The sequence below is a fragment of the Salvelinus fontinalis genome, chromosome 6 (assembly GCF_029448725.1).
Source record: "Salvelinus fontinalis isolate EN_2023a chromosome 6, ASM2944872v1, whole genome shotgun sequence".
NCBI classification, from domain to species: Eukaryota; Metazoa; Chordata; class Actinopteri; order Salmoniformes; family Salmonidae; genus Salvelinus; species Salvelinus fontinalis.
This window is the reverse complement of record NC_074670.1, coordinates 49,595,486-49,622,161: the sequence shown is the minus strand read 5'-3', so window position 1 is coordinate 49,622,161 and position 26,676 is coordinate 49,595,486. Positions and strand designations below refer to the sequence as shown.

The 26,676-nt window shown below is 45.3% G+C and overlaps 1 protein-coding gene across 3 annotated transcripts in view; it reads right to left on the bottom strand.

Annotated features, from left to right (window-relative positions):
* Nucleotides 1-26,676, bottom strand: part of LOC129858013 (dystrophin-related protein 2-like) — a 199,512-nt gene that overhangs the window by 90,009 nt on the left and 82,827 nt on the right. For 2 of the 3 annotated variants that reach the window (XM_055926858.1, XM_055926859.1), the window contains exon 1: nucleotides 8,763-8,930. In XM_055926858.1, the coding sequence (XP_055782833.1) occupies nucleotides 8,763-8,851 (89 nt within the window). In that variant the 5' untranslated portion in view covers nucleotides 8,852-8,930. Of the gene's footprint in view, nucleotides 1-8,762; nucleotides 8,931-10,491; nucleotides 10,670-26,676 lie in introns of those variants that run through there. The other variant, XM_055926860.1, reaches the window with a different exon arrangement.

Genomic DNA, 26,676 nt, shown 5'->3' with positions numbered 1-26,676 from the left:
AGCCGGCGCTCTAATACCTCTTAGTTAGTACGTCCATCATCAGAGAGCTTTATTGGGGCGCTTCAAACGGCCACAAATCAAGCCTCAGCGCCCGGCCTCTCCTCTCACAGACACCCATCACATCACATCCCCAACTTCCATTTCACAGTGAAGGCGAGAAAAATAGAGAGCCGCGCTGCTGTAATGGAATCATTGCCACGCGCCAGGAGCTGTCTGCTACAGCTCCAGACCAGCTAGACCCAGGCTGGGATAAGCTGAGCTGGGCTGTCAGTAGAGAAGGTATGGCGACCGACGAGGCCTGGAGGTATTTCATCCCCGTTGAGCACACTAGGATTAGTTATGGACGCTTTCTGCTGCATTGAGATGGCAGATGCCAAGGAGGGAGACAAGTAAAGGGGGAGGAAGAGAGAGAGAAGAGAGAAAATGTGTATGTACCTGTGTGTGTATGCGTGTCTGTTTATGTAGACCTAAGTGTGTGCGCGTGCACCCGCGCATACGTATACGCGTAACTGTGGGCACGTATCAGCCCATCGGCTCAATATGAGCCATCAGGTTTCATGACAGGGCTAAAGGTCATCAATAACAATGGCCTAATGAGACGTGTAGCTGGTATGTGTAGTCACTTGGGCCGTGAGGTAGACAGACTGGCTTGTTTCCTCCACACAGGACAAATAGAACCCGCTCCATCAGGATCAAAAACAACACATGATCACAAAAAAAGAAAACGAAAGGAAGTGATTCGCCTCTGTACAACATGGGCTGCGGCGGCAGACACTAAACGTCACATTTCTTCCTTGCTTCAGTGTCACCAAGGATGGAAATAAAGGACAAATAGAAATAGAAATCAGGTTGGGGGATTATCGTGAGGAGGTCGCATTGTGGTTCAGCGATTCATTAATGCATAAGTATTTTTTTTAGGAAGGAGGGAGAGGGAGGGAGAGGGAGAGAGAGAGAGGGGGAGAGATAGAGAGAGAGATAGATAGAGAGAGAGAGGGAGAGAGAGAGAGGGGGAGAGATAGAGAGATAGAGAGAGAGAGAGAGAGAGAGAGAGAGAGAGAGAGAGAGAGAGAGGGAGAGAGAGAGAGAGAGAGAGGGGGGAAGAGAGAGAGAGGGGGGGAGAGATAGAGAGAGAGAGAGAGAGAGATAGAGAGGGAGAGAGGGAGAGCTAGAGAGAGAGAGAGAGAGAGAGAGAGAGAGAGAGAGAGAGAGAGAGAGAGAGAGAGAGAGAGAGAGAGAGAGGGAGAGAGAGAGAGAGGGATAGAGAGAGAGAGAGAGAGAGAGAGAGAGAGGAGGAAAGCGTGCCTGCGGTTTGTGTCAGGAGCATTGTCTTTGAGACTTGTGTCTTTTCTCCTCCTCCCCATTACCCTTGCAGATATTTCATAACAGGCAAGGGTGTTGACCTCAGTTGCACTTGGAGGCTTTCAACTAAATGTTTTTAAAAAACAGACAGAGACTGAGGTAAAAGCAAAGACAGAGGCAGTCAGAGATTGGGGCAGAGACAGAGACAGAGACAGCGATTGGGGCAGAGGCAAAGACAGAGATTAGAGCAGAGACTGGGGCAGAAACTGGGGCAGAGACGGGCAGAGGCAGAGGCAGAGGCAGAGGCAGAGGCAGAGGCAGAGGCAGAGGCAGAGACTAGGGACTATGGGGAGCGGGGCTGGGGAGCCCAAAGTCTTAAAATATGTAGACAGCCTCTCTCTTCTCCATAGTGCTCCAGTGACTCACCTCCCTCCTTAACCTGCATTCACTGGCTCTCTGTGTGAATCACACTCTTGTTGAGTACAAACTGGCACACACACTGAGGCGTGCGCACACACGCACGTGCATGCGCACACGCACACACGCACGTGTAGGTTATGCAAAAATGCACAGAGGTGCACATGCTTGATGACACACACATTGAAACATGCTATTATACCGTATACAGTATGTAGTATTAAATGACATGCTCGCTGAGTGTAGGCTCAGGTGCACACGTATGGAGCAGGCACACACAGATGTGGAGGATGTCAAGGACAACTTGTAGGCAATAGATGAAAAGGCTGTGCAGGGTCTTCTGGGAATGAGAGACACTTGAAGGTAACACAGTCTGGCAGGTAGATGTGAGGGCTCTATTGCTGGTTAAATTGACACAGAGACAAGCTGAGACTAGCCCCCTCTCCCAACACACATGCATTCAGTGGGGGGGGGGGGGGGGGGGCTGTGTGTGTGCTTGCCTGTGTGTCTGCCTGTGTGTGTGCTTGCCTGTGTGTCTGCTTCCTGGTACAGGTGTAGGATCTTATTTTGATCATCCTGTTGCAGGAGAACTTTCCATGTTATACTTCTAGAGTATTTGAGGATTAAAAGGCTTCTGAAGTTTGTAATTTCCACTTCGAAATTTCAGACTTGATTTTCCCTAACAAAATCAACCCGTACCAAAATAAAAAATGAATGGTATGAGGCCGAAACGTATGCTCTGTTCCTTTTTGATTTTCATTAGCACGTTTCACTTTCACTCTTTGTATTCTTTTGAGCATGGATTCAATTAATTATAGTATTTTTGCATTTCGGCCTCCTTGGATTATTCCTTTTCATGGTTTTGAGTGCGAATACTTCTTGAACTCTACAGAGCTGTACAGTTTCTCTCTCACACACTGGCCACTTTTCTTTCTAGCCTGTGCACAAACCCTCACACTGGCTTTCTAATTAATTATAATCCACATAATAATTCACATTTCTTGTTGCTGCAGGCCTCGTTTCCTGCTGTAGCAAACTGGCTCAAATTAAGATGCTACATTACTGTGCACATCAGTGAATTCCCGGCAATTCACAGAGACGCTGTGGTCGTCCAAAACCTAACCTCCTCCACTTTGTTTCTAATCTCACCAAGAGCGTGTGATTTGTTTTGCACCACCCGACGAAGAGCGCTCCTACACAGCTCTGTCCAGTTTCATTCCTAGAATCTACACAACGAACAGCGAGTGGCCTGGTGTTTTTAAGCAATAAGACCCATGGGGTTGTTGTATATGGCCAATATACCACAGCTAAGGGCTGTTCTAATGCACGACGCAATGCAGAGTGCCTGGATACAGCCCTTAGCCGTGTTATATTGGCCATATAGCACAAACCCCAGAGTTGCCTTATTTCTATTATAAACTAGTTACCAACATAATTAGAACAGTAAACAATTTGTTTTGTGTCATACCCGTGGTATATGGCCAATATACCACGACTAAGGGCTGTTCTGAGGCACGACGCAACACGGTGTGCCTGGACACAGCCCTTAGCTGTGGTATATTGGCCATAAATCACAAACCCACAAGGAGCCTTATTGCTATTATAAACTGGTTACCAATGTAATTAGAGCAGTATAACTAAATGTTTTGTCATATCCGTGGTATACAGTCTGATATACTACGTCTTACAGCCAATCAGCATCCAGGGATCGCAAGTCCCGGTTTATAATATTAAATAATGAATGGCTCCCTAATTCCCTGTTGAGTGTTCCACCCCGCTACGAGCCTGCATGGCACCATTCCCAAAAGATGCTTTTGTGTCCCCTCCGTTTCTCTTAAACTTCATCTCCCGTCCCCTCCACTACCCGTATGACGCCAATGATACTCTCCCAAGCAGTAACAGGAATTATGTACAGTTACACACTCTAGTTTGCCCGAGTAGAACGAGACAGGCGAATCGACAAACATGGTTAAGCGAGGCAACTCATTAGGGAACCAATAAGAACATTTAAACACAACCCCCTGAGGCTACCAAAAACCTAATTCTGACACTAAAGAAACTATATTTACTGACAATGACATCCCACCCACACCAACTGACTAGATGATTGATGTCTGAATGATCCAATAATATTTAAATTCTTCCCACTTCTACTATCCCATTGGCCCGAGGGCTATTTTCACACTTGACCCTGAACTAATGTTGGATAGAAGGTCTATTCAGGAATCATTATCATTATCATGTAATTGGAGCGCAACAGAGCCTGTAGGGGCTAGGCCAAGCCAGGAGATACTGCAGGGAAGAGCTGGTGGAGGATAAAGTGGGGCACAACACTGACTGTAGTTAACACTGACTGACTATAGAGGGCACTGCCAGGATATGAGAGAGGAGGGAGGGAGGGACATACAAAGAGAGGGGGGAAGAGAGAGAACTACAGAGAGAAAGAGAGAGAGAACTACAGAGAGAAAGAAAGAGAGAGAGAGAACTACAGAGAGAGAGAGAGAGAGAGAGAGAGAGAGAGAGAGAGAGAGAGAGAGAGAGAGAGAGAGAGAGAGAGAGAGCGAGGATGATGGAAAGGGACAAGAGTGAGAAAAAAACTACTGAGAGGCCTGCTAGAACCCTGCTATAACCCAGCCAGATCCCTGCTATAACCCAGACAGAACCCTGCTATAACCCAGCCAGAACCCTGCTATAACCCAGCAAGAGGCCTGCTATAACCCAGCCAGAACCCTGCTATAACCCAGCCAGAGAACTGCTATAACCCAGCCAGAGGCCTGCTATAACCCAGCCAGAGGCCTGCTATAACCCAGCCAGAGAACTGCTATAACCCAGCCAGAACCCTGCTATAACCCAGCCAGAGGCCTGCTATAACCCAGACAGAACCCTGCTATAACCCAGCCAGAGAACTGCTATAACCCAGCCAGAACCCTGCTATAACCCAGACAGAACCCTGCTATAACCCAGCAAGAGGCCTGCTATAACCCAGCCAGAACCCTGCTATAACCCAGCCAGAGAACTGCTATAACCCAGCCAGAGAACTGCTATAACCCAGCCAGAGGCCTGCTATAACCCAGCCAGAGGCCTGCTATAACCCAGCCAGAACCCTGCTATAACCCAGCCAGAACCCTGCTATAACCCAGACAGAACCCTGCTATAACCCAGACAGAGGCCTGCTATAACCCAGCCAGAGGCCTACTATAACCCAGCCAGAGGCCTGCTATAACCCAGCCAGAGGCCTGCTATAACCCAGCCAGAGGCCTGCTATAACCCAGCCAGAGGCCTGCTATAACCCAGCCAGAGGCCTGCTATAACCCAGCCAGAGGCCTGCTATAACCCAGCCAGAACCCTGCTATAACCCAGCCAGAACCCTGCTATAACCCAGCCAGAACCCTGCTATACCCCAGACAGAACCCTGCTATAACCCAGACAGAGGCCTGCTATAACCCAGCCAGAGGCCTGCTATAACCAAGCCAGAGGACCTGCTATAACCCAGCCAGAGGCCTGCTATAACCCAGCCAGAACCCTGCTATAACCCAGCCAGAACCCTGCTATAACCCAGCCAGAACCCTGCTATAACCCAGCCAGAACCCTGCTATAACCCAGCCAGAACCCTGCTATAACCCAGCCAGAACCCTGCTATAACCCAGCCAGAACCCTGCTATAACCCAGCCAGAACCCTGCTATAACCCAGACAGAACCCTGCTATAACCCAGACAGAGGCCTGCTATAACCCAGCCAGAACCCTGCTATAACCCAGACAGAGGCCTGCTATAACCCAGACAGAACCCTGCTATAACCCAGACAGAGGCCTGCTATAACCCAGCCAGAACCCTGCTATAACCCAGACAGAACCCTGCTATAACCCAGACAGAACAGAGAATACAGAGACTTGCTCAGACACAGTGGATCAGAGCACAGGAGGGTGGCACTCTGAAATCATCCCAGCCATGCCATGTCTCCCTCCCTCCACGGGTACACACATTCCCAGCGTGCCAGTCTGCCACCCACGTCACCCCCAGAGGGCATTCTCCACAGGCCACAGTACGTCAGTGTTACACACACCACCAGAACAATAGCCCACTGTTGCAAGGGCGTAACAAAGACAACCTCTATAAACTTTTGCATCCTGATGATGAAGAGGATGATCAATAAGGTGGGCCTGACTGAAAGGCTTGGAACCATTCGGCCATCAATTCAGTTAGTAATTCGGATTGCATTGTTCACACACATTAAAATGGTCTCGTTCAAACGAGTAGCACTTTCCTCAAGCTCTCGGCACTTTACGTTGTAAGAAGGGTTCATGTGTCGCATCCTCCTGCAGTAGTAGTTCATCTGATCACCACGCCTGAGGAAATCAAGTTTTTCCCATTCACATCCGTAATCATCTAGAGTGCACTATGACAGATATGTATACAGAATACCTACCAAATGGAGCTGTGGCTTCATTGATTTGAGTCTTAATCATAACAAAGCTCAAGCAACCAACCATTGCCTCAGCAACTGTATACAGTTTTTAACAATCACTTTTGGCACTAATTTCCGAACCTTGTGGTCATTTTTCAAAACTCTAGACACAAAACTCAAAACGGTCATCACTTGTAACACAGCCTGTCCAATGTTCAAAACATTGCATTGTGCATTCATGTCTAATTAATTTCTCATGAATAACTAATTTCTCATGAAATACCATAGGAACATTCATTTTGATCACCCACACACAAGATACCGATAGTTTCACTGTGTAGTTGTTCCTACAATCATGAAATATTGTATTACAAAATATGTGATACATGTTTCATTATGCTACTACATGTAAATACATCACTGTAAAAGGACTAGTAGAGAGAATACTACAGACACAGTGGAATCATTGAACAAAATATGAAGTTTATTGATGAAATACAATAAAATCACAACATAGGTTTCTTTGAATCAAAGCAAAAATAATTAGTAAAAAAAGAAAGAAAAGACAGTTAAAGGTCAACTGCAGTGTTCCTCATCTGGCTTACTGTAAAACATCAACTGCAGTGTTCCTCACCTTGCTTACTGTAAAAAGCAAAACAAAAGACTGATTACTGTACTTCTATATTTCCAACAACTCTGTCTTGTTGATTTGGCAACAGGTTCTCATCCACATCACAATGGATGTTTTTATCAGCCAAACATTTTGGGAAGAATCTTCGGGCATGGCGAATCCAGGCCTGACACTGGTCTGCCATGATGTCATTGCATGCGTCATCCATGGCCTGGAGAAGGGTGGCTTGTTCGTGAGGGCGCCTGTCATAAACCTTCCACCTCCATGTGGAGAAAAATTCCTCAATCGGGTTAAGGAAAAGAGAGTATGGGGGTAAGCACAGGGTGGAAAATTGTGGATGGGCCTGAAACCATGCTTGCACCATTTGAGCATGGTGGAACCTGGCATTATCCCACACAATGACATAGGTCATGCCATCAGCTCTACAGACCTGATTTAGCTCATCAAGGAAGGTTACATTCGAACAGCGAATCACGTGGCTGCCTGCAACTCAATATATAGAGTATATAGAGTAGAGAGCTTTAGATGTTGTTCGACCAAACATTACAACGGGCAAGATGCGTAATCTAAGCAATTTTGACCGTGGTATGATTGTTGATGGTGATTCCAGCATCTCAGAAACAGCTGCCTTCCTGGGATTTTTACGCACTACAGTCTCTAGAGTTTACAGAGAATGGTGCGATAAACAAAACACATTCAGTGAGCGGCAGTTCTGTGGGCAAAACACCTTGTTAATGAGAGAGATCAGAGGAGAATGTCCAGACTCATTCAAGCTAACAGAAAGGTCACAAATGCTCAAATAACAGCTGTTTAAAACAGTGGTGTGCAGAAGGGCATCTCTTAACGTTCAACACCGTGAATAATTCAGGCTGTTGTGGAGGCAAAAGGTGGTCCTACCCAGTACTAGATAGGTGTACCTAATAAAGTGGCCGGTGACTGTACAGTAATGTCAAATCTGAAAACATGGTCTGGAAAAGTTGTACACGGGACCATAGAAACATTGTCTGATAAAGAATGATGATGAAATATTACATCCATAGATAATGTAGTCCATTTGGTTCATGTTCCACGGTAATTGGTGTCAATGGATCTCGTTAAACTTTCATGATCTAAACATTGAATATTGTTTGTCAGTTTCCATAAAACTATGCATTAAGAGTAATGCAACAGTTACTTATCATTTTGAGCAGTTCTATCAATTGATAGTTCGATCATTGTAATGAAATGAATAGACAGTCATCTCAGAACTAATGTGTGAATTGCATTTTGAAATGGTAATACTTTGATGTTAAGTTGTGTCAATTTGAACAGGTGATTTTAGTTCAATGAAGAAATGATCTTAGCTTGATGTGTATTGTATCCAAGCAATTGGAAAAAGTGTTAGTTTAGAAAAATTTGCATTTTGATCATTGGTTGAGAGTTTTGTGTCTAGAGTTTTGAAAAATGACATCAAGGTCCCGAAATTAGTGCCAAAGTGATTGTAAAAAAAACTGTAATAAACACAACATAAATGACAGACTGCACTCCGTCTAGTCATTAGACTTTTTTTGTTGAAGAAAATATAATTACCTCTACTGGTGCGACTCACTGAGAGAAGAAGACGCCGCTCTTAATGTCGACCTTCAGATTCTGTGAATTACCAAGCTTGGTGACGAGGGACTGAAGCTTGTCCACGTGTTTCAACACACAGAGCATTCAAACGTAGGTGAGTAATAATCATTCAGCATTATGCCTTACAGATACTCTTGATGCACAGTGCCTACACACACAAAGAATGCTGATCGCCACAAAGAAGCTACTGTAGTCTACACAGGACCATGGTTGCAGTATGGTTTCTATGGTGACAGGCAGAAGCAGGAGAAGCAGGAAAGGCCTTGGCCAGTTAGTCATCAGGAGGACTTTAACTCCATAATTTCTCCCCCTCCGCCTCCTCTTTCTATATCTGCCATTGGAACAGAGGCTCCAACACCACATATCCATCAAACCCTGACAACCCATTATAAAAACCAACCTCCACTTGTCCAGGAGTTGGCACTCAGTCCTGTACACATCTCTCGGGGACATCTCTTGGCTTTCACGCTCCACTCGCTCTCCACTCATGACTGTTGTTGTAGCGATCTGTCTCTCTCTCGCTGTGGGCCAAATGATGTCAGAAGGGGTTGAGTGTGTGTGTGTGTGTGTGTGTGTGTGTGTGTGTGTGTGTGTGTGTGTGTGTATATGTGTGTGTGTGTGTGTGTGTGTGTGTGTTGTGTGTGTGTGTGTGTGTGTGTGTGTGTGTGTGTGTGTGTGTGTGTGTGTGTGTGTGTGTGTGTGTGTGTGTGTGTGTGTGTGTGTGTGTGTGTGTGTGTGTGTGTGTGTGTGTGTGTGTGTGCGTCTGTGCAAGCGTACGTGTGTGCTAACACTGCAGGACATCCATAGAGATCTCATTACAATACGCTGCAGGGAGAACTGTCTTAACCAATATCCCCACTAATATATTCCTTCCTATGTCCCCTCTGGATGAATTGGGATGTTCGGGGTCAAGCTAGTAATTAAGGGATGCCAGCTGAATTGAAGACATACCAATGATATGCCAGGCATGGGCGCCTTCCAATTAAGCATCAAAGCAGTACTACAGTTGTTCCTAATTGTTTTGCCTATGCAGACCTCTCAAGTGTAACTGGGGGTGTGGGGGGGGGGGGGGGATCAGTATTAACCCACATATTATCCATAATGGCTAGGCCCACTCGGCGTTGGAAGAGAATATTTCATTTCGTGACAGCACATTATAGAGACAATGTTTTTTTAATTGTGGGAAGAGCAGTGAACAAATTAGATTAACAGGTTAGAGACGCTAGTACAGAGAGGATATTAGAAATATCAACACTCCAAAAACATCGACGCATGAAGGACTCACTGGAAGACGCATGTTTGCACAGCATGTTGTGAGAGCATGGTTTTGAAATATGTTTTCTTTAAGTTATTTTGTTGATTCTCTCCCACTGCCTAATGTAAATGGCATTTTATTTGCATTGAAACCCAATGTAAAACGCATCCTACACCCATTGAAAACACAATGTAAAACGCATCCTACACCCATTGAAAACACAATGTAAAACGCATCCTACACCCATTGAAAACACAATGTAAAACGCATCCTACACCCATTGAAACCCAATGTAAAACGCATCCTACACCCATTGAAAACACAATGTAAAACGCATCCTACACCCATTGAAAACACAATGTAAAACGCATCCTACACCCATTGAAACCCAATGTAAAACGCATCCTACACCCATTGAAAACACAATGTAAAACGCATCCTACACCCATTGAAAACACAATGTAAAACGCATCCTACACCCATTGAAACCCAATGTAAAACGCATCCTACACCCATTGAAAACACAATGTAAAACGCATCCTACACCCATTGAAAACACAATGTAAAACACATTCTTCACCCATTGAAACACAATGTAAAACGCATCCTACACCCATTGAAAACACAATGTAAAACGCATCCTACACCCATTGAAAACACAATGTAAAACGCATCCTACACCCATTGAAACCCAATGTGAAACACATCCTTCACCAATTGAAACCCAATGTGAAACACATCCTACACCCATTGAAAACACAATGTAAAACACATTCTTCACCCATTGAAACCCAGTGCACAACACACTCCCATTGAAACCCAATGTAAAACAGAATCCTAACCCCATTGAACCCCATTGTAAGTAGCCTCTTACCGGATGTTGAGGGACTTGCGTTTGATCTCGTTCCAGCAGAGGTTCATGTCTCCAGACGCGTGGTGCCCTCCCAGCCTGCTACACTCCGTCCCCACCACTCCGTCCTCCTGCCCTTCAGGATCCACCGTGGACTGGCAGGGCACACAGTGGCATCCCGGCCACCCAGGCCGTCCCGCAGCTACACACACACACACACACACAACACAGAATAAACCCACATTAGCACACAAGCCTTTATCATTGTAACGTACGGTATCATATCATATCGTTTCATATGTGCACTCATGAATAGGGCACTGCGTTTTACCCGAACATTGTAACATCACCAGGATAAAGTCAGAGCCCTACTCTTATACATGTCTACACTTGGATGTGTTGGCAAATACACGTGCATACAGCCAAACCTGTGACGCATGAAAGATTTATAACAGCGATTCCGTTCGGTACATTATTCCATTGCATTAAGCAACAGCAGCACAGCCGGAAACCTTTCTCTCAGACTGGAGAGGCTCTGAGAGGGACCTGGCCCTGCTGCTGGAAGTGAAAGGCAACAGGGATTCAGTTCACACTACACCCACTCACACACAGACATGCACACACACACACACAAACACACACACACAGCTGCTTCTCTAGCTCTATAGACTGCTGCAACCGGGATGCTTTGCCAAAAACTACTTTCGCCTGAAATGTGTCATGGGAGAACTTTGGTTGCAATGTCAACATTTTAAGCAAAATACACTCCCTCTTGAGAGAGAGGGGGGAGAGAGAAAGAGAGAGAGAGAGAGAGAGAGAGAGAGAGAGAGAGAGAGAGAGAGAGAGAGAGAGAGAGAGAGAGAGAGAGAGAGAGAGAGAGAGAGCATTAGACTCGCAGGAGGCTCATCACCTATCCACAGGCATACAGTATGTCGCTCCTCTCTCTCCCTTTCTGTCTGCCTCTCATTGTTGAGACAGCCCTCTGTTTGTTCAAGGGTAATTTCTCCATCTTGTATTAATCACCATCTCGCTCTCTCTCCTCCTCTTCCTCTGTATAATCCACTGATGGCATGATTAATCCTCTCTGTCTCTCTTCATGGTTCATCAGACATGTGGATAGGAGTTCAGATACAGTTAATACCTAAAATACACACAGGCTCACTGGAACTCCAGTGATTGAACCTTATTAAAATCACCAGCAACGTGAGCAGCCAACAGGACCTTTTCCCCGGCTTAGCCTAATATTGCTGAGCAATTATGACTGTACACAGACGGACCATAATAACACACCACATGGCGATACAGAGTGATATGGAGCGGGATGACCATGTTTTGTTTGTTTACTTGATGGCAAATTGAGCTGAATCAACAGAAAGCTCATCAACAACAGCAGTAGCGGATGAACTGCGCTCCTGGCTACGGCTTATAGGAAGGCGTTTCTCCAGGCAATGTGAAGCGGAGCCTTGTGTTAGTCATGCCGGAACACTGGGCTGGCCTGGGCTCTCCGCCTTCCTCTCCTTTCTCTGTGTCCAGACCGGTGGCCAAAGAACGGACACAGAGACAGGCACTGGCATGGTCACTGGCAAATGCGTCAGGCAGGAGCACCAGCACCAGACCAACATACGCACGCATGCACTCACAACACACAGATACACACACACACAACTAACACACAACTAACTCACTTGATTTGATTTGACACACAAACCACTGAAAATCATGGACAAACTTGCTCCCTTTCGTACACACAGACTCACACACACATACACACACACACACTATATTCCCCAAAACAATTACATAGTATAAATTCAGTAAGGTAACTTACATGAACTCATGTTACACAAATGGACACATGGGTATGATTTTCTGTCTGCTTCAAAACACAGGTATATCTCTAGACATATACTATTGGCGGTCTTGACTCAGTGTTGTATCTGATGATCGCTGAAGCACTCTTCTGTTTTCCCAAGAGGGCTGAGCCTGTGTGGGGAGCACTGAGGTTTACCGGTAAGCTCTTCGCCTCATGCTGCAGCACTAGGCTGTATTCCTTTTGTTGCTTTGGCAAGGATTCTCACCTAGACCGTATTGAATAAAAACAGTTTCGCACCGATTCCTAAAATCACCACCATTTCAAAACGCAGCTCATCAATGTACTTCAACAGATTTTGCATCCATTGGCCAGGGTTTATCCAAATTGTACTCAAAAGCTTCTGCGTATTTGCCCAAGATGAGAAATAAACCAGATCAAATGCATTCCAAGACGAGACACCGTTTTTTCCTCATCTCCCAGACAGAAGACAACTAACTGTTTAACTACGCAGATGAAACTGCCGGCTGATCAAAGGACTGACAGTAGCTCTAACTCTTGTCTACACACGTACGTACAACACCTTGATAATACACTCCAGGTATGAACGCCACCACTTCTCTCAGATCTGCTTATCTGAGAAGCAGCAGGGCAATATCTCCAGACGCTAGCGCTACAACAGTGTTCCTATTCGCTATAATACCATTACTATTACACCACCGTATTTCTTGTTACACTGTTTATACACACCGCCTGCATTTATATACTGGGTTCTTGACATGTTTCACTGTTATATATCTACTTCTGTACACATCATTCTTAATATATCTTTTTTGATATACAGTATACACGCATTGACTGCTTTTGGATTACTGATAAAGTGTTATTTGGCTTGTGGATTCGTTCTGACATTCTTGATTTCTTGTTTCTATTTTTTTTTCTATTCATGGTGTCATGTCATCATTTCAATGGTGAAAGGGGAAATGCCCAAGTCATTATGTTGTCGGCTATCGATAACATTACACAACTTCCTCATGCAGCGAAGCTACGGTTATAAGGTTACCTGCACTTATATTTTCCTAATAGCACTGGATGCACTGATAACTCCTTTATTGAGGGAAAAATGGACCTACTACGACTGTGTTATATGTCAGTCTCTCTGGATAAGAGCATCTGCTAAATTACTCAAATGTCAACTCACGTTGAGCCCAAGTGTATACCTTTTTTTAATATAAGCCTACACACGCAGCGCTGTAGTGTATACATGATCAGATTATTAGGGGCGTTTGAAGATGTTTTGGAGCAGGAGCAAGAAAAAGGCTGTCTCCAGCTGTTGAGGGTTTAGTTTGGGAGGCCATCATTCAGCTCCATATCCAGGGGCCTTCTCAATGCTCTGACATCAAAAGATGCTCCAGGGAATGCTGCTTCGCATTCTTCTTCCTGGCAGTATAGTAGTTAGGTCATTTCCAGCAAGTCGACCCGGGAAAGAAACACACTGGGAGAATTTTTCTTTGGTGCATTTGGGAACAGAGTGGAAAAAGTCAAGAGGAAAGGATTGAAAACGCATGCTGCTCTGCTGCGCACACACACAAACACCCACTCATTGTGGTGGCTTAGCATTATGGTTCTTGTGGTCCTTTGTAGCTCAGTTGGTAGAGCATGGCGCTTGTAAATCCAGGGTAGTGGGTTTGATTCCTGGGAACACCCCTATGTCAACTGTATACACGCATGCATGTCAGTTGATTTACATGAAAGCGTCTGTTAAACGGCATAAATTATCATATTCGTTTTTGATTATTATGTGTGTACTTGTTTGACATTTATACTGGACTATTGAGCTAGTAACGCAAGCATTTCGCTGCACCCGCTGTAACAACTGTGTACGCGACCAATAAACTTTGATTCCATTTTAAGAGGGATTCCACACTATTCTCAAAGTGACATTTGTCCTGTCTATAGCCTGCAGAGAATGGAGGGAATGCAGTAATGGCTTTGGTGAAGAGAGTGTGAGGAGGGTGCAGTGGGGACACAGAGACAGAGGCTCCCTCTCCGGTCAAGGAACTTATTGTCGCTGCACATCCCTCATCCCACCAACCTGGTCCTCTACTCCTACAAACTAGGCCTAGGAAAAGGCCATCTGGCCAGTGGCTTCAATCACCCACCTTCAGTGACGTACAGGCTACAGTTTCGTGCGGTGGTCTATCGAAAGCATTTTGGAATTTCCCTATGGTCCCCTCAAGATTAACGGGGAAGGGAGCCTTGTGACCTCTCTGCCGAAACAACGCACTCATCTTTGGAGAAGAAACAACGTGCTGGAGCTCTCACATGGGTTAAACTGCATTGCTGCTAGAGATTAGGTATATACTCTCCTCCTTCCTCTCCATCCAGACCAGAGAAAGTTACTGGCCAAAGCTCTATCAGAAGACTAATGCCATAGTCCAGTCTTAAACCAATGATGAGTCCTGATCCCCCATCTAGGAATCACTGTACTGAAATGACCACGATGCAACGGTACACACAGTGACACCCTGAATAGATCTGCCACGCACCACAGGCAGTATCCACCGGGACACGGCTTAAGACTCTGTGGCTGCGAATTGTGTTATGCCACAGCCTAACACAGCCTTATAACACAACCTTGGCTAGAACAACTAAATACCAGGCCAACACAGACTTAGATAGAGAATGGGCAGCCAGTTTGTGTGGGGGGTCTAGTTTGTGTGTGTGTGCTTGCGTGCATGTGCGTGCGTGTGTGCGTGCGTGCGTGCGTGCGTGCGTGCGTGCGTGCGTGTGTGTGTGTGTGTGTGTGTCACATGTCTATCTATTCACAGAGAACTGAGTTGGAGCCTCCTCCTGTAGCAGCTGCCTGATGGGGGTTAGTGGTGCCTCTATCTCCATGCTCCACTGCCCCGTATCCCATATCCCCCCAATGGGCACCAGTTTGAGCTGACCAAGCCGCCAGAAACCCAGCAGCCCTAGAGTTTGCTCACGCTCACGCAGGACAGAGGAAAGAGAGAGCATAGGAGAAAAAAAGTGTGAGAGAGGGGAGAGAAAGAGAAGAGAGAGAAATAGGAGAGAGATGAGAGTCAAGCCACCCCCCCCCTTCAACCTCACAGCTGCAACTGTCACACACTACTGGAGTGAGTGAAGGAGCTCCCGTGACAGGCTCGCAAAGGCTGACACAACACACACACACACACGAATGCACACACGCACGCCCACTGCATGTCCATGTGCACACACACGTACAGTAGGGGCCACAAACTAGCTCTCACAGTCTCATGTCAGAATGAAACGTTCATCCATGTTTCTCAAAAGTCACATTTTTAAGTTGTTCCAAACATCAGATTTTGAAGTGTTGAAGGTTACGATAACTCTGAATTGTTAAGGTTAGGGTTAAGTTTAGGCATTAACTCTGAATTATTAAGGTCAGGGTTATGTTTAAGTATTAACTCCAAAATGTTAAGGTTAGGCATTAACTCCGAATAGTTAAGGTAAGGGTTAAGGTTTGGGATAGGCTTAAAACTAAATGATTAAAAACAACTTTCTATCACTGGATTCAAACTAGCAACCTTATGATCCAGAGGCAGATGCTTACACTCATCCACCATGCCCAAATGAAACCGAAACCTACTTGAAGGTAACAGCGCTTACTGTTGCCCCTAGTGTCTGCTTTCCACGTCATCTCCCGACCTCCTCAGACATGGATGGACGTCAAATACTGACTTGTATCACGGGTGACCTGGCTGGGGCAACAACCTGTCAAAATGGAGATATTCCCCCTGAAAGTGGCAGCAGCCCTCCCAGCTCTGACTGGTCCTTCTCTCCAGAGGAACACAGACGTGATGTGGACCACCGAGAAAAGCAGACAGGAGAAAGGAAGCGTTTAAATTCACCGCCCCCCCCCCTTCCCGGCCTCCCCCTCTTCCACCGAATGATTTTGACCTCCAGTCTCACATCATTATCCTTCCAACACTATTATACTTTCAATGACAAACAGTCTTTTGTAACTTTCCCCGTTGCTCAAACATACCACACAACATACTAGTTTATGGGTGCTCTGCCCTTGCTGCGTTGGTTTCTGAAGAGCTCAGCGTTTTGAAATTAGACCCTCATTAGCATGAGCAGTCATTATCCCGTGTAGAAGGCACAGGAGCAGATACAGTATGTTATTGGAGCACTCTAGCCCTGCGCTCTTCTCGATGCGTCGTTCACATCAGGTGAACAATTGCTCATGTTTTATTCATGCGTCTGTGAGCTAAGCTCCATGAAGTGCTTGAGGGGCAACAGTCAAACTTCCACTGACTACATGATGTGTGTGTGTGTGTCCTTTGCCTGGCCCCTGCCCTCTCCCCACAGGTGCTGACTTCAGAGGTGACATACCATAAAACTTCAATTAAACGCTGAGTCTCAAATAGCTGCCTGTACCTTTTAATAGCCAGGCAAGGGCACACATTTCAACAAATAAATGCCTGTTTCAAATAAACGCTGGGTCTAAATTAATTGTTTACGAGGTCACCATGAATTACCATAAATTGTTTTCAAGGTTTAATGTTTGATTTGATGCCTTAAATAATTCAGTAATGACAAAAAAAATATATATATATATTTTTATCGCCGGGAAGAAACTGCTAGCCATAGAGAGCAATAGTAGTGTCGTCTTTTTGTAGGCACTAACTCATCACTAACTCCGCCATGGTTCGTTGGACAAAGCCTATGGAGGATGAAGGCCAAAAAAACGGTCTGTGGTAAACACAGGTTCAGGAGATCTTATACGTTGTGTTGTATGAGACAATCTTCATCAGCTAATGTATTTTTTTGTGAATTTTGAAGCATTTATGTAATCAGAAAAGGCAAACAAACAAACAAAACAAACATAAAGGCTTCATAATTCATAAAGTTCATGTTAACTGATATTATCTCATAGAACAAAAGGTATACATCTCCTAAGCTTGTGTTAACCTTAGGCTTTATTTTTGGCGCTTATTCCAAAACCCTATTATTTTCCCGATTCATTTTCCCTATAGGAATGGCTGAATGAAGGTTACGTACAGTGCATTCAAAAAGTATTCAGACCCCTTCCCTTTTTCCACATTTTGTAATATTACAGCCTTATGCTAAAATGGATTTAAAAAATGTTTTCCCTCATCAATCTACCCACAATACTCCATAATGACAAAGCGAAAAACATGTTTTTGGAATTGTTTGCAAATGTAAAAAAAAAAAAAAAAAAAAAACAGAAATACCTTTTTTACATAAGTATTCAGACCCTTTGCTATAATACTCTAAATTGAGCTCAGGTGCCTCCTGTTTCCATTGATCATCCTTGGGATGTCAATTTGATTGGACAAGATACACACCCATATAAGGTAACACAGTTGACAGTGCATGTCAGAGCAAAAGCCAAGCCATGAGGTCGAAGGAATTACGGCGAGACAGGATTGTGTCGAGGCACAGATCTGCGGAAGGGTACCAAAACATTTCTGCAGCATTGAAGATCCCAAAGAACACAGTGGCTTCGATCATTCTTTTTTGTTGTTGTAATTTTGACTTCCTTTTTCTTCCCAATTTGGTGATTATGATCTTGTCTCATCGCTGCAACTCCCCAGCCTGCATGCGCCTGGCCCGCCACAAGGAGTCACTAGAGCGCAATGAGCCAAGTAAAGCCCCCGCTGCCAAACCCTCCTTTAACCCGGACGACACTGGGCCAATTGTGCACCGCCCTATGGGACTCCGGTAATGAACCCCAGGCTGTGGTGACGCCATAACACTGTAATACAGTGCCTTAGAACGCTGTGCCACTCGGAAGGATGGCCTCCATCATTCTTAAATGGAAGAATTTTGGAACCACCAAGACTCTTCCTAGAGCTGGCTGCCAGCCAAACTGAGCAATCAGGGGAAGGATCTTGGTCAGGGAGGTGACCAAGAACCCAATTGTCAGGCTGACAAAGTTACTCTGTGGAGATAGGAGAATCTTCCAGAAGGGCAACCATCTCTGCAGCACTCCAACAATCCGTCCTTTATGATAGAGTGGCCAGACGGAAGCCACTCCTCAGTAAAAAAGGCTGACACATGACAGCCCGCTTGGAGTTTGCCAAAAGGTACCTAAAGGACTCTCATACCATGAAAAACAAGATTGTCTGGTCTGATGAAACCATCATTGCACTCTTTGGCATGAATGCCAAGCGTCACGTCTGGAGGAAACCTGGCACCATCCCTACGGTGAAGCATGGTGGTGGTAGTATCATGCTGAGGGGACGATACATCCCCCAGAGGGGGGAATATGGTCATCAGATAGGGAGGACAGTACTGTGGCCTTCATCCCCTCCAGGCGTGCTAAGCACATGCGTTCGCCAAAGGCGGCGCAGGCTAAACAACCATTGGGTTCTCTAACCGCTGTCTGTACGTGATCTAACCCAAGACAGGTCATGCAGGCAGAGTGTGCCTGCATGATTCCCAATCTTGCGGGGAAGATCGGGGCAGGCAGACAGTCGGAACCGTGCACATTAGCTATATCTTGGTAATCTGTATCTCGTAATGTCTTGTAAATTCACCAAAAGTATATTAGGTTATCAATGAGTATGGTTAAGCTATTCTTCATAGTGCCAGTGAATTGAAGTTGAATATCACCAAATTCATCAGTTTAATTAGGCCAAAATGTGCAATAAAAAGTATTGTGCCTATAGCTTATTTTATGGAACCCTGGCTGGCTGTTGATGTCCTAAGTCAGGACACTCCAAGCCTGTTCCTGGAAAACTACCTTCTTGTAGGTTTTCGCTACAACCCCAGTTGTAACTACATTAGGGTTGGAGTTAAAACCTATAGGATGGTAGCTCTCCACAAACAAAGCAGAGCATCCCCGCTAAACTTTTTGGAAATGGCAAGTTCACTTTCTCATCCATAAACGCATCTCAAGTGCATATACGGTTCAGCAGCTCAAATCAGCAGGATGGGAGGCATTGTTAATAGGAAGGACGTCTACCATGGATTGCTAGAATAATTATTATGATCACACTTCATCAATTTAAATATTATGGTGATATCTATACATTTGGTATCCAAACACAAGTTATCAGTGTAGCCTATAGACGTGACGTGGAAATATCTTCACGTCTAAAATAAAAACCTCCAGGCGTCTGTCATAAGAATCAATTCAATTAGAAAAAAATAAGAATTACAGGGGTCAGTTTGGAAAAACTAATCCTGTGTGAATCGTCCTCTGGAATAAGGCAAATGCTTGGACAATAATTTCATAACCAACGTCTCTAGTAATACCCACCCGAATAGGGCTATAACATAGCAAAGAATAGGCTTATCAGCGTTGTCACACCCTGGCCTTAGTTTTCTTTGTTTTCTTAATTATTTTAGTTAGGTCAGGGTGTGACATGGGGAATGTATGTGTTTTTGTAGTGTCTAGGGTGGTTGTAAGGTTTAGGGGGTTTATTAGAGTAGTTGGGTTTATATTTAGTATAGAAGTCTAGCTGTGTCTATGGTTGAGTGTAGGTATCTAGGAAAGTCTATGGTTGCCTGAATTGGGTCTCAATTAGAGACAGATGGTTATTGTTGTCTCTGATTGTTGTCTCTGACTGCACCTTGGTCCTATGCTTCATATCAAGACGATCGTGACAGAATTCCCCACCAACATCGGACCAAGCAGCGTAAATCAAGGCAGAGTGGCTGGAAGCCCGAGAGGCTCCCACAAACATTTCTTGGGGGAGGGCACACAGGGAGTGTGGCTGGGCCAAGTGGGAGAATTGAGCCAGTTCCCTGTGCTTACCATCAGGAGCAGTTGGCTAAATTAAGGTATGAGTCGGAGAATGTGGAGGAGTTATTGGACAGATTGGAGGAAAGTGAAAGGATGGAAGATTATGAGACATTTGAGGAGTTGTTGGTGTTATTGGAGGAGAGCGAAGAGAGAGAGATGTTGATATGGGGGAGCATACAACCAGGTAAGGTTGGGAAGCCTCCTGTGCGTCTCCTGAGCCCTGTACGCACTGTTCCTTCTCCCCGCACTCTTCCTGAGGTGCGTGCGCTCACCACCAGTACCGGTACCACGCACCAGGCCTATAGTGCGCCTCGAGAGTCCAGTGTGCCCTGTTCCTCCTCCACGTACTAGCCCTATGGTGCGTGTCTCCAGTCCGGTACCACGCACCAAGCTTCCTGTGTGTCAACAGAGCCCTGTTCCTCCTCCACGCACTAACCCTATCGCACTAACCCTATGGTGCGTGTCTCCAGTCCGGTACCACGCACCAAGCCTCCTGTGTGTCCCCAGAGTCCTGTGCGTCCTGTTGCTGCTCCCCGCACTAGCCCTGAGATGCGTGTCCCCAGCCTGGTACCACCAGTTCCGGCACCACGCACTAGGCCTAATGTGCGTCTCCAGGGTCCAGTATGCCCTGTTCCTTCTCCCCGCACTAGCCTGAAGGTGCGTGTCCCCAGCCCGGTAACACCAGTTCGGGCACCACGCACCAGGCCTACAGTGAGCCTCAGCCGGCCAGAGTCTGTCGTCTGCACAGCGGTGCCTGAACTGCCCGTCTGCCAAGCGCCATCTGAGCCATCAGTCTGCCCAGCGCCATCTGAGCCATCCGTCTGCCCAGCGCCATCTGAGCCATCCGTCTGCCCAGCGCCATCTGAGCCATCCGTCTGCCCAGCGCCATCTGAGCCATCCGTCTACCCAGCGCCATCTGAGCCATCCGTCTACCCAGCGCCATCTGAGCCATCCGTCTGCCCCGAGCCGTCAGAGCCGCCCGTCTGTCCTGAGCCGTTCGTCAGTCAGGAGCCGCTAGAGCCATTCGTCAGTCAGGATCTGCCAGAGCCGCCAAACAGACAGGATCTGCCAGAGCCGCCAACCAGACAGGATCTGCCAGAGCCGCCAACCAGACAGGATCTGCCAGAGCCGCCAACCAGACAGGATCTGCCAGAGCCGCCAACCAGCCAGGATCTGCCAGAGCCGCCAACCAGCCAGGATCTGCCAGAGCCGCCAACCAGCCATGAGCAGCCAGAGCCGCCAGCCAGCCATGAGCAGCCACAGCCGCCAGCCAGGCATGAGCAGCCAGAGCCGCCAGCCAGCCATGAGCAGCCAGATCCGCCAGCCAGCCATGAGCAGCCAGATCCGCCAGCCAGCCATGAGCAGCCAGATCCGCCAGCCAGCCATGAGCAGCCAGATCCGCCAGCCAGCCATGAGCAGCCAGATCCGTCAGCCAGCCATGAGCAGCCAGATCCGTCAGCCAGCCATGAGCAGCCAGATCCGTCAGCCAGCCATGAGCAGCCAGATCCGTCAGCCAGCCATGAGCAGCCAGATCCGTCAGCCAGCCATGAGCAGCCAGATCCGTCAGCCAGCCATGAGCCATCCAGCCAGGATCCGCCAGAGCCGTCATCCAGCCAGGATCCGCCAGAGCCGTCATCCAGCCAGGATCCGCCAGAGCCAGCCAGCCAGGATCCGCCATCCAGCCAGGATCCGTCCCTCAGTCCGGAGCTGCCGTCCCTCAGTCCGGAGCTGCCCCTTATCCTGGTGCTGCCCCTTATCCTGGTGCTGCCCCTTATCCTGGTGCTGCCCCTTATCCCGGTGCTGCCCCTTATCCCGGTGCTGCCCCTTAGTCCGGTGCTGCCCCTTAGTCCGGTGCTGCCCCTTAGTCCGGTGCTGCCCCTTAGTCCGGTGCCGCCCCTTAGTCCGGTGCTGCCCCTTAGTCCGGTGCTGCCCCTTAATCCAGTGGGGTTAATGTGGAGGGTGGCTATTTGGAGGAGGCTACGAAAGCGGGTAGTGACTATGGTGGGGTGGGGACCACGACCAGTGCCAGAGCCGCCACCGTGGACAGACGCCCACCCAGACCCTCCCCTAGACTTTATGCTGGTGCGCCCGGAGTTCGCACCTTAAGGGGGGGGTTATGTCACACCCTGGCCTTAGTTTTCTTTGTTTTCTTAATTATTTTAGTTAGGTCAGGGTGTGACATGGGGAATGTATGTGTTTTTGTAGTGTCTAGGGTGGTTGTAAGGTTTAGGGGGTTTATTAGAGTAGTTGGGTTTATGTTTAGTATAGAAGTCTAGCTGTGTCTATGGTTGAGTGTAGATATCTAGGAAAGTCTATGGTTGCCTGAATTGGGTCTCAATTAGAGACAGATGGTTATTGTTGTCTCTGATTGGGAGCCATATTTAAGGCAACCATAGGCTTTAGCTGTTTGTGGGGAATTGTCTATGTTGAACGTAAGTAGCTTGTGTGTGCACTTTCGTTTGTAGCTTCACGGTTGTTTGTTGGTTTGTATAGTTTGTATAAGTGTTTCGTTTCGTGTCCATCTTCTAAATAAAGAGAAGATGTATTTTCCACACGCTGCGCCTTGGTCCTATGCTTCATATCAAGACAATCGTGACAAGCGTAGAGTGCGCCTCAACATTCCATGGGATCCGTCAAGGCTGTGCAGAGCCGAAATATCACAGAAATCTTCCAGTTCTTACACATCACCTTCTATAGTCCTATAGAACGCAAATGTATTCTTCCTAGTAGGATTCTGCAATAATGTGGTGGTGTGTGTGTATGTGTGTTTGTATGTGTGTGCACGCATCTGTTTCAGCGTCCACTCCAAAAGTCCTAGATTCGTGCACCACCACTATGGACATGTCTGTAGCAGAGGTCGGCATGGCCGATTAATCATGGCCGATTTCAAGTTTTTATAACAATCAGTAATCGGCCTTTGTGGACGCCGATTACATTGCAATCCACGTGGAGACTGCGTGGCAGGCTGACCACCTGTTACACGAGTGCAGCATCAAAAGGACCTTGTGGCTGCAAAGAGCCAAGGTAAGTTGCTAGCTAGCATTAAACTTATCTTATGAAAAACAATCAATCTTCACAATCACTAGTTAACTACACATGGTTGATGATATTACTAGGTGAACTAGCTTGTCCTACGTTGCATATAATCAATGCGGTGTCAGTTAATTTACCATCGAATCACAGCCTACTTCAACTTCGCCAAACGGGTGATGATTTAACAAAAACGTATTTGCGAAAAAAGCACAATCGTTGCACAAATGTACCTAACCATGAACATCAATGCCTTTCTTAAAATCAATACACAGAAGTATATATTTTTAAACCTGTATATTTAGTTAAATTAAATGCTTGTTAGCAGGCAATATTAACTAGGGAAATTGTGTCACTTCTCTTACATTCAGTGCAAGAAGAGTCAGGGTATATGCAGCATTTTAGGCCACGTAGCAAACTGTGTGAAGACCATTTCTTCCTAACAAAGACGATAATTAATTTGCCAGTATTTTACATAATTATGACATAACATTGAATGTTGTGCAATGTAACAGCAATATTTAGACTTAGGGATGCCACCCGTTAGATAAAATACGTAACGGTTCCGTATTTCACTGAAAAAATTAAGTTTTGTTTTCGAAATTATAGTTTCCGTATTTGACCATATTAACGACCAAAGGCTCATATTTCTGTGTGTTTATTATAATTAAGTCTATGATTTGATAGAGCAGTCTGACTGGTGGTAAGCAGCAGCAGGCTCGTAAGCATTCATTCAAACAGCACTTTCCTGCGTTTGCCAGCAGCTCTTCGCTGTGCTTCAAGCATTGCGCTGTTAATGACTTCAAGCCTATCAACTCTCGAGATTAGGCTGGCAATGCTATAGTGCCTATAAGAACATTCAATAGTCAAAGGTATATGAAATACAAATGGCATAGAGAGAAATAGTCCTATAATTCCTATAATAACTACAACCTAAAACTTCTTAACTGGGAATATTGAACACTCATGTTAAAAGGAACCACCAGCTTTCATATATTCTGAGCAAGGAACTTAAACTTTAGCTTTTTTACATGGCACATATTGCACTTTTACTTACTTCTCCAAAACTGTTTTTGCATTATTTAAACCAAATTGAACCTGTTTCATTATTGATTTGAGACTAAATAGATTTTATGTATTATATTAAGTAAAAATAAAAGTTTTCATTGCTCATTCAGTATTGTTGTAATTGTCATTATCACAAATATATATAAAAATCGGGCTGATTAACCGGTATCGGCTTTTTTGGTCATACAATAATCGGTATCGGCGTTGAAAAATCACAATCGGTCGACCTCTAGTCTGTAGACAGTTTTCGTAGTGACATCATGAACATTCTATTGTCGTCCGACATCAAACTTGTCGTTGTCGTTATGAAAAAGTATAAACACAAAACAGCCACTGCATGACATCAGCAACCCGGTTCTCCCAATAGCATATTTGCTCTATTTAAACCCCAATAAGCCCATCCATTAAAAAATGAATTCAGTAAGTGTAAACCTAGCAAGCCAGGCAACTAAAATAAACGTTCTAAACAATGTTTTGGTTTATTGCTAGCTTGTTAGCCAGTTAAAATAATGACCAAAGTATAGCTGACAACATCTTCACTTTAGCTACTTTTTATTTACTATTACAGGAAAATAAACCCACCGCAACAACATTATTTACAAGGTAAAATAGCTTACGGTTGTGAGTGTGACAAAATAAAAAGTAGGTAATTCTAGCTGAGAAGTTTTTAACTCCTGCGCCGTCTTGTCACTGATGGATTTGCTTGTTTCTGTAGCAGTAACCACGACAACAGATGTTGCGACCATTGCAGAGCCAGGAACTTTTTCCATGTTTGTGCAACAAGGAATCTGACGCAGTGACATCTACAGACATTCCAATGGAGTATAAATTAAATGCTGTTTTGACCAGCGACAATTGTCGCATTCTTATTGTCTACAGACATGTTGTTAGACCATGTATAAACTACCCTTTACAGTTAGTGCATTCAGCTTAAGATGGCTAGGTGGGACTATGCCTGTTACAGTGACCCTATTACCGCCACACCGGCAGCCATGAGTCATGATGGCAGTCAAATTCCACCTGACCGTTTAGTCACAATAATTAGTCTTTTCCAAACTCTGATGCTGCTGATGGTTATTAGTAGCTTACCAAACTTGCTAACTGCCTTGTACTCAGCACTCTATTGTCCCTCTAATCACTCTTACATCAATGTCTTACATCAATGCAAATGTAATTGAAAATCGAATCAAACACTTCATGAGAGCCCATGAGCTCATGTTGCGCAACATTTCCATAGGCTATGCAATTGCGTGAGAAAACAGAGTTTTGATGGACTCTACTAAAAAGAGGAGGATCCCATCAGCTTTCTATAGGCTAAGCCTACTATTTATCAACTTTCCTAATATCAAGGACATTGCTTCGCTTTACAACAGGAGTAGGCCTATAGCTTACCTGGCTGGCATGAAAATGAACCACGGGAAAAGCATCTTCCATTCGCTAATTAAGTACATAGATAACACATTTTTCCCCCTATGCATGATAATGGTCCATTCCAAATCAAAACTAATTTCACTCATATTATTTAGTATATGTAAAGACAACATTAAAATTAAGAATATCTGATGGGTGACAATATTAGCCTATCACTTGTGGATCATGTATTATCACTTGTGAATGATGCCCAGTTTGTGCATTATGGCAAGGAACAGCACATGCCTTTAAATAAATTGAGCACATTAACTAAGCACATTAATCAGCTTTATAACTGGTGTACAGCCTAACAGGCTGCACGTGAGTTTCAAGTTTGGGGAAGATCATATTCACCATAAAAATGTACTTTTTTAATAAGCTTTACATGCATAATCACATTTGTTTTCACTTTCGAGAACAGTGTTTTCAGCTAATTGATTGCATTTTGGAACATTCACGCTTATAGCCTACTGCTGTGTGCACATTGCTGTGCTTATAAATAGCCTAATAGTTTATCAACATTTTAAGCGAAACGTTCTGATCTGTTGCATCAGCCTCATTGCTTTTAAAAGTTTTTTTGATTCGAGTGGTTGTATTAATTTGGGATCTAAAGCATCCCACAACTGTCCAAGAGTATGTTTGGAATATTTATTTATTGCACATAAGGACAAGTTGACCAATATAATAGGTCAACTTTTGTACTATGGGGGATAGTAGATTGACAGAGGCTAGTGCTTTTGCTGTTCGTTGGGCCCACACATCTTGTTGGCTGATGAAAAGTAGACTAAATGTAAACAGTACTAATATCTTCAATATGCGCCTCGGAATTCGATAACAACGAGTGTAGTTCCATTCCCGATCTGTCTGTCTTCACTTGTAGCCTACTTCTTAGCTGAAATGTCTGTAAGATGGACACAATCATGTGATAGGAATTGGTTGAGCGAGTCAAATGAATTAGAGGTGCTTCCGAGCACCGCAGCCGGGAGAAAAAAATGTGCATTATTATAATCAGCCCAAGGGCACAACGGCCACTTTGGCCGCAAAAGGCTTGGATTTTTTTTAGAGGGAATTACAGCCACACAAGGGTGATGCCGCTGGAAAATTTGAGGCCTGATGAGAATATTAT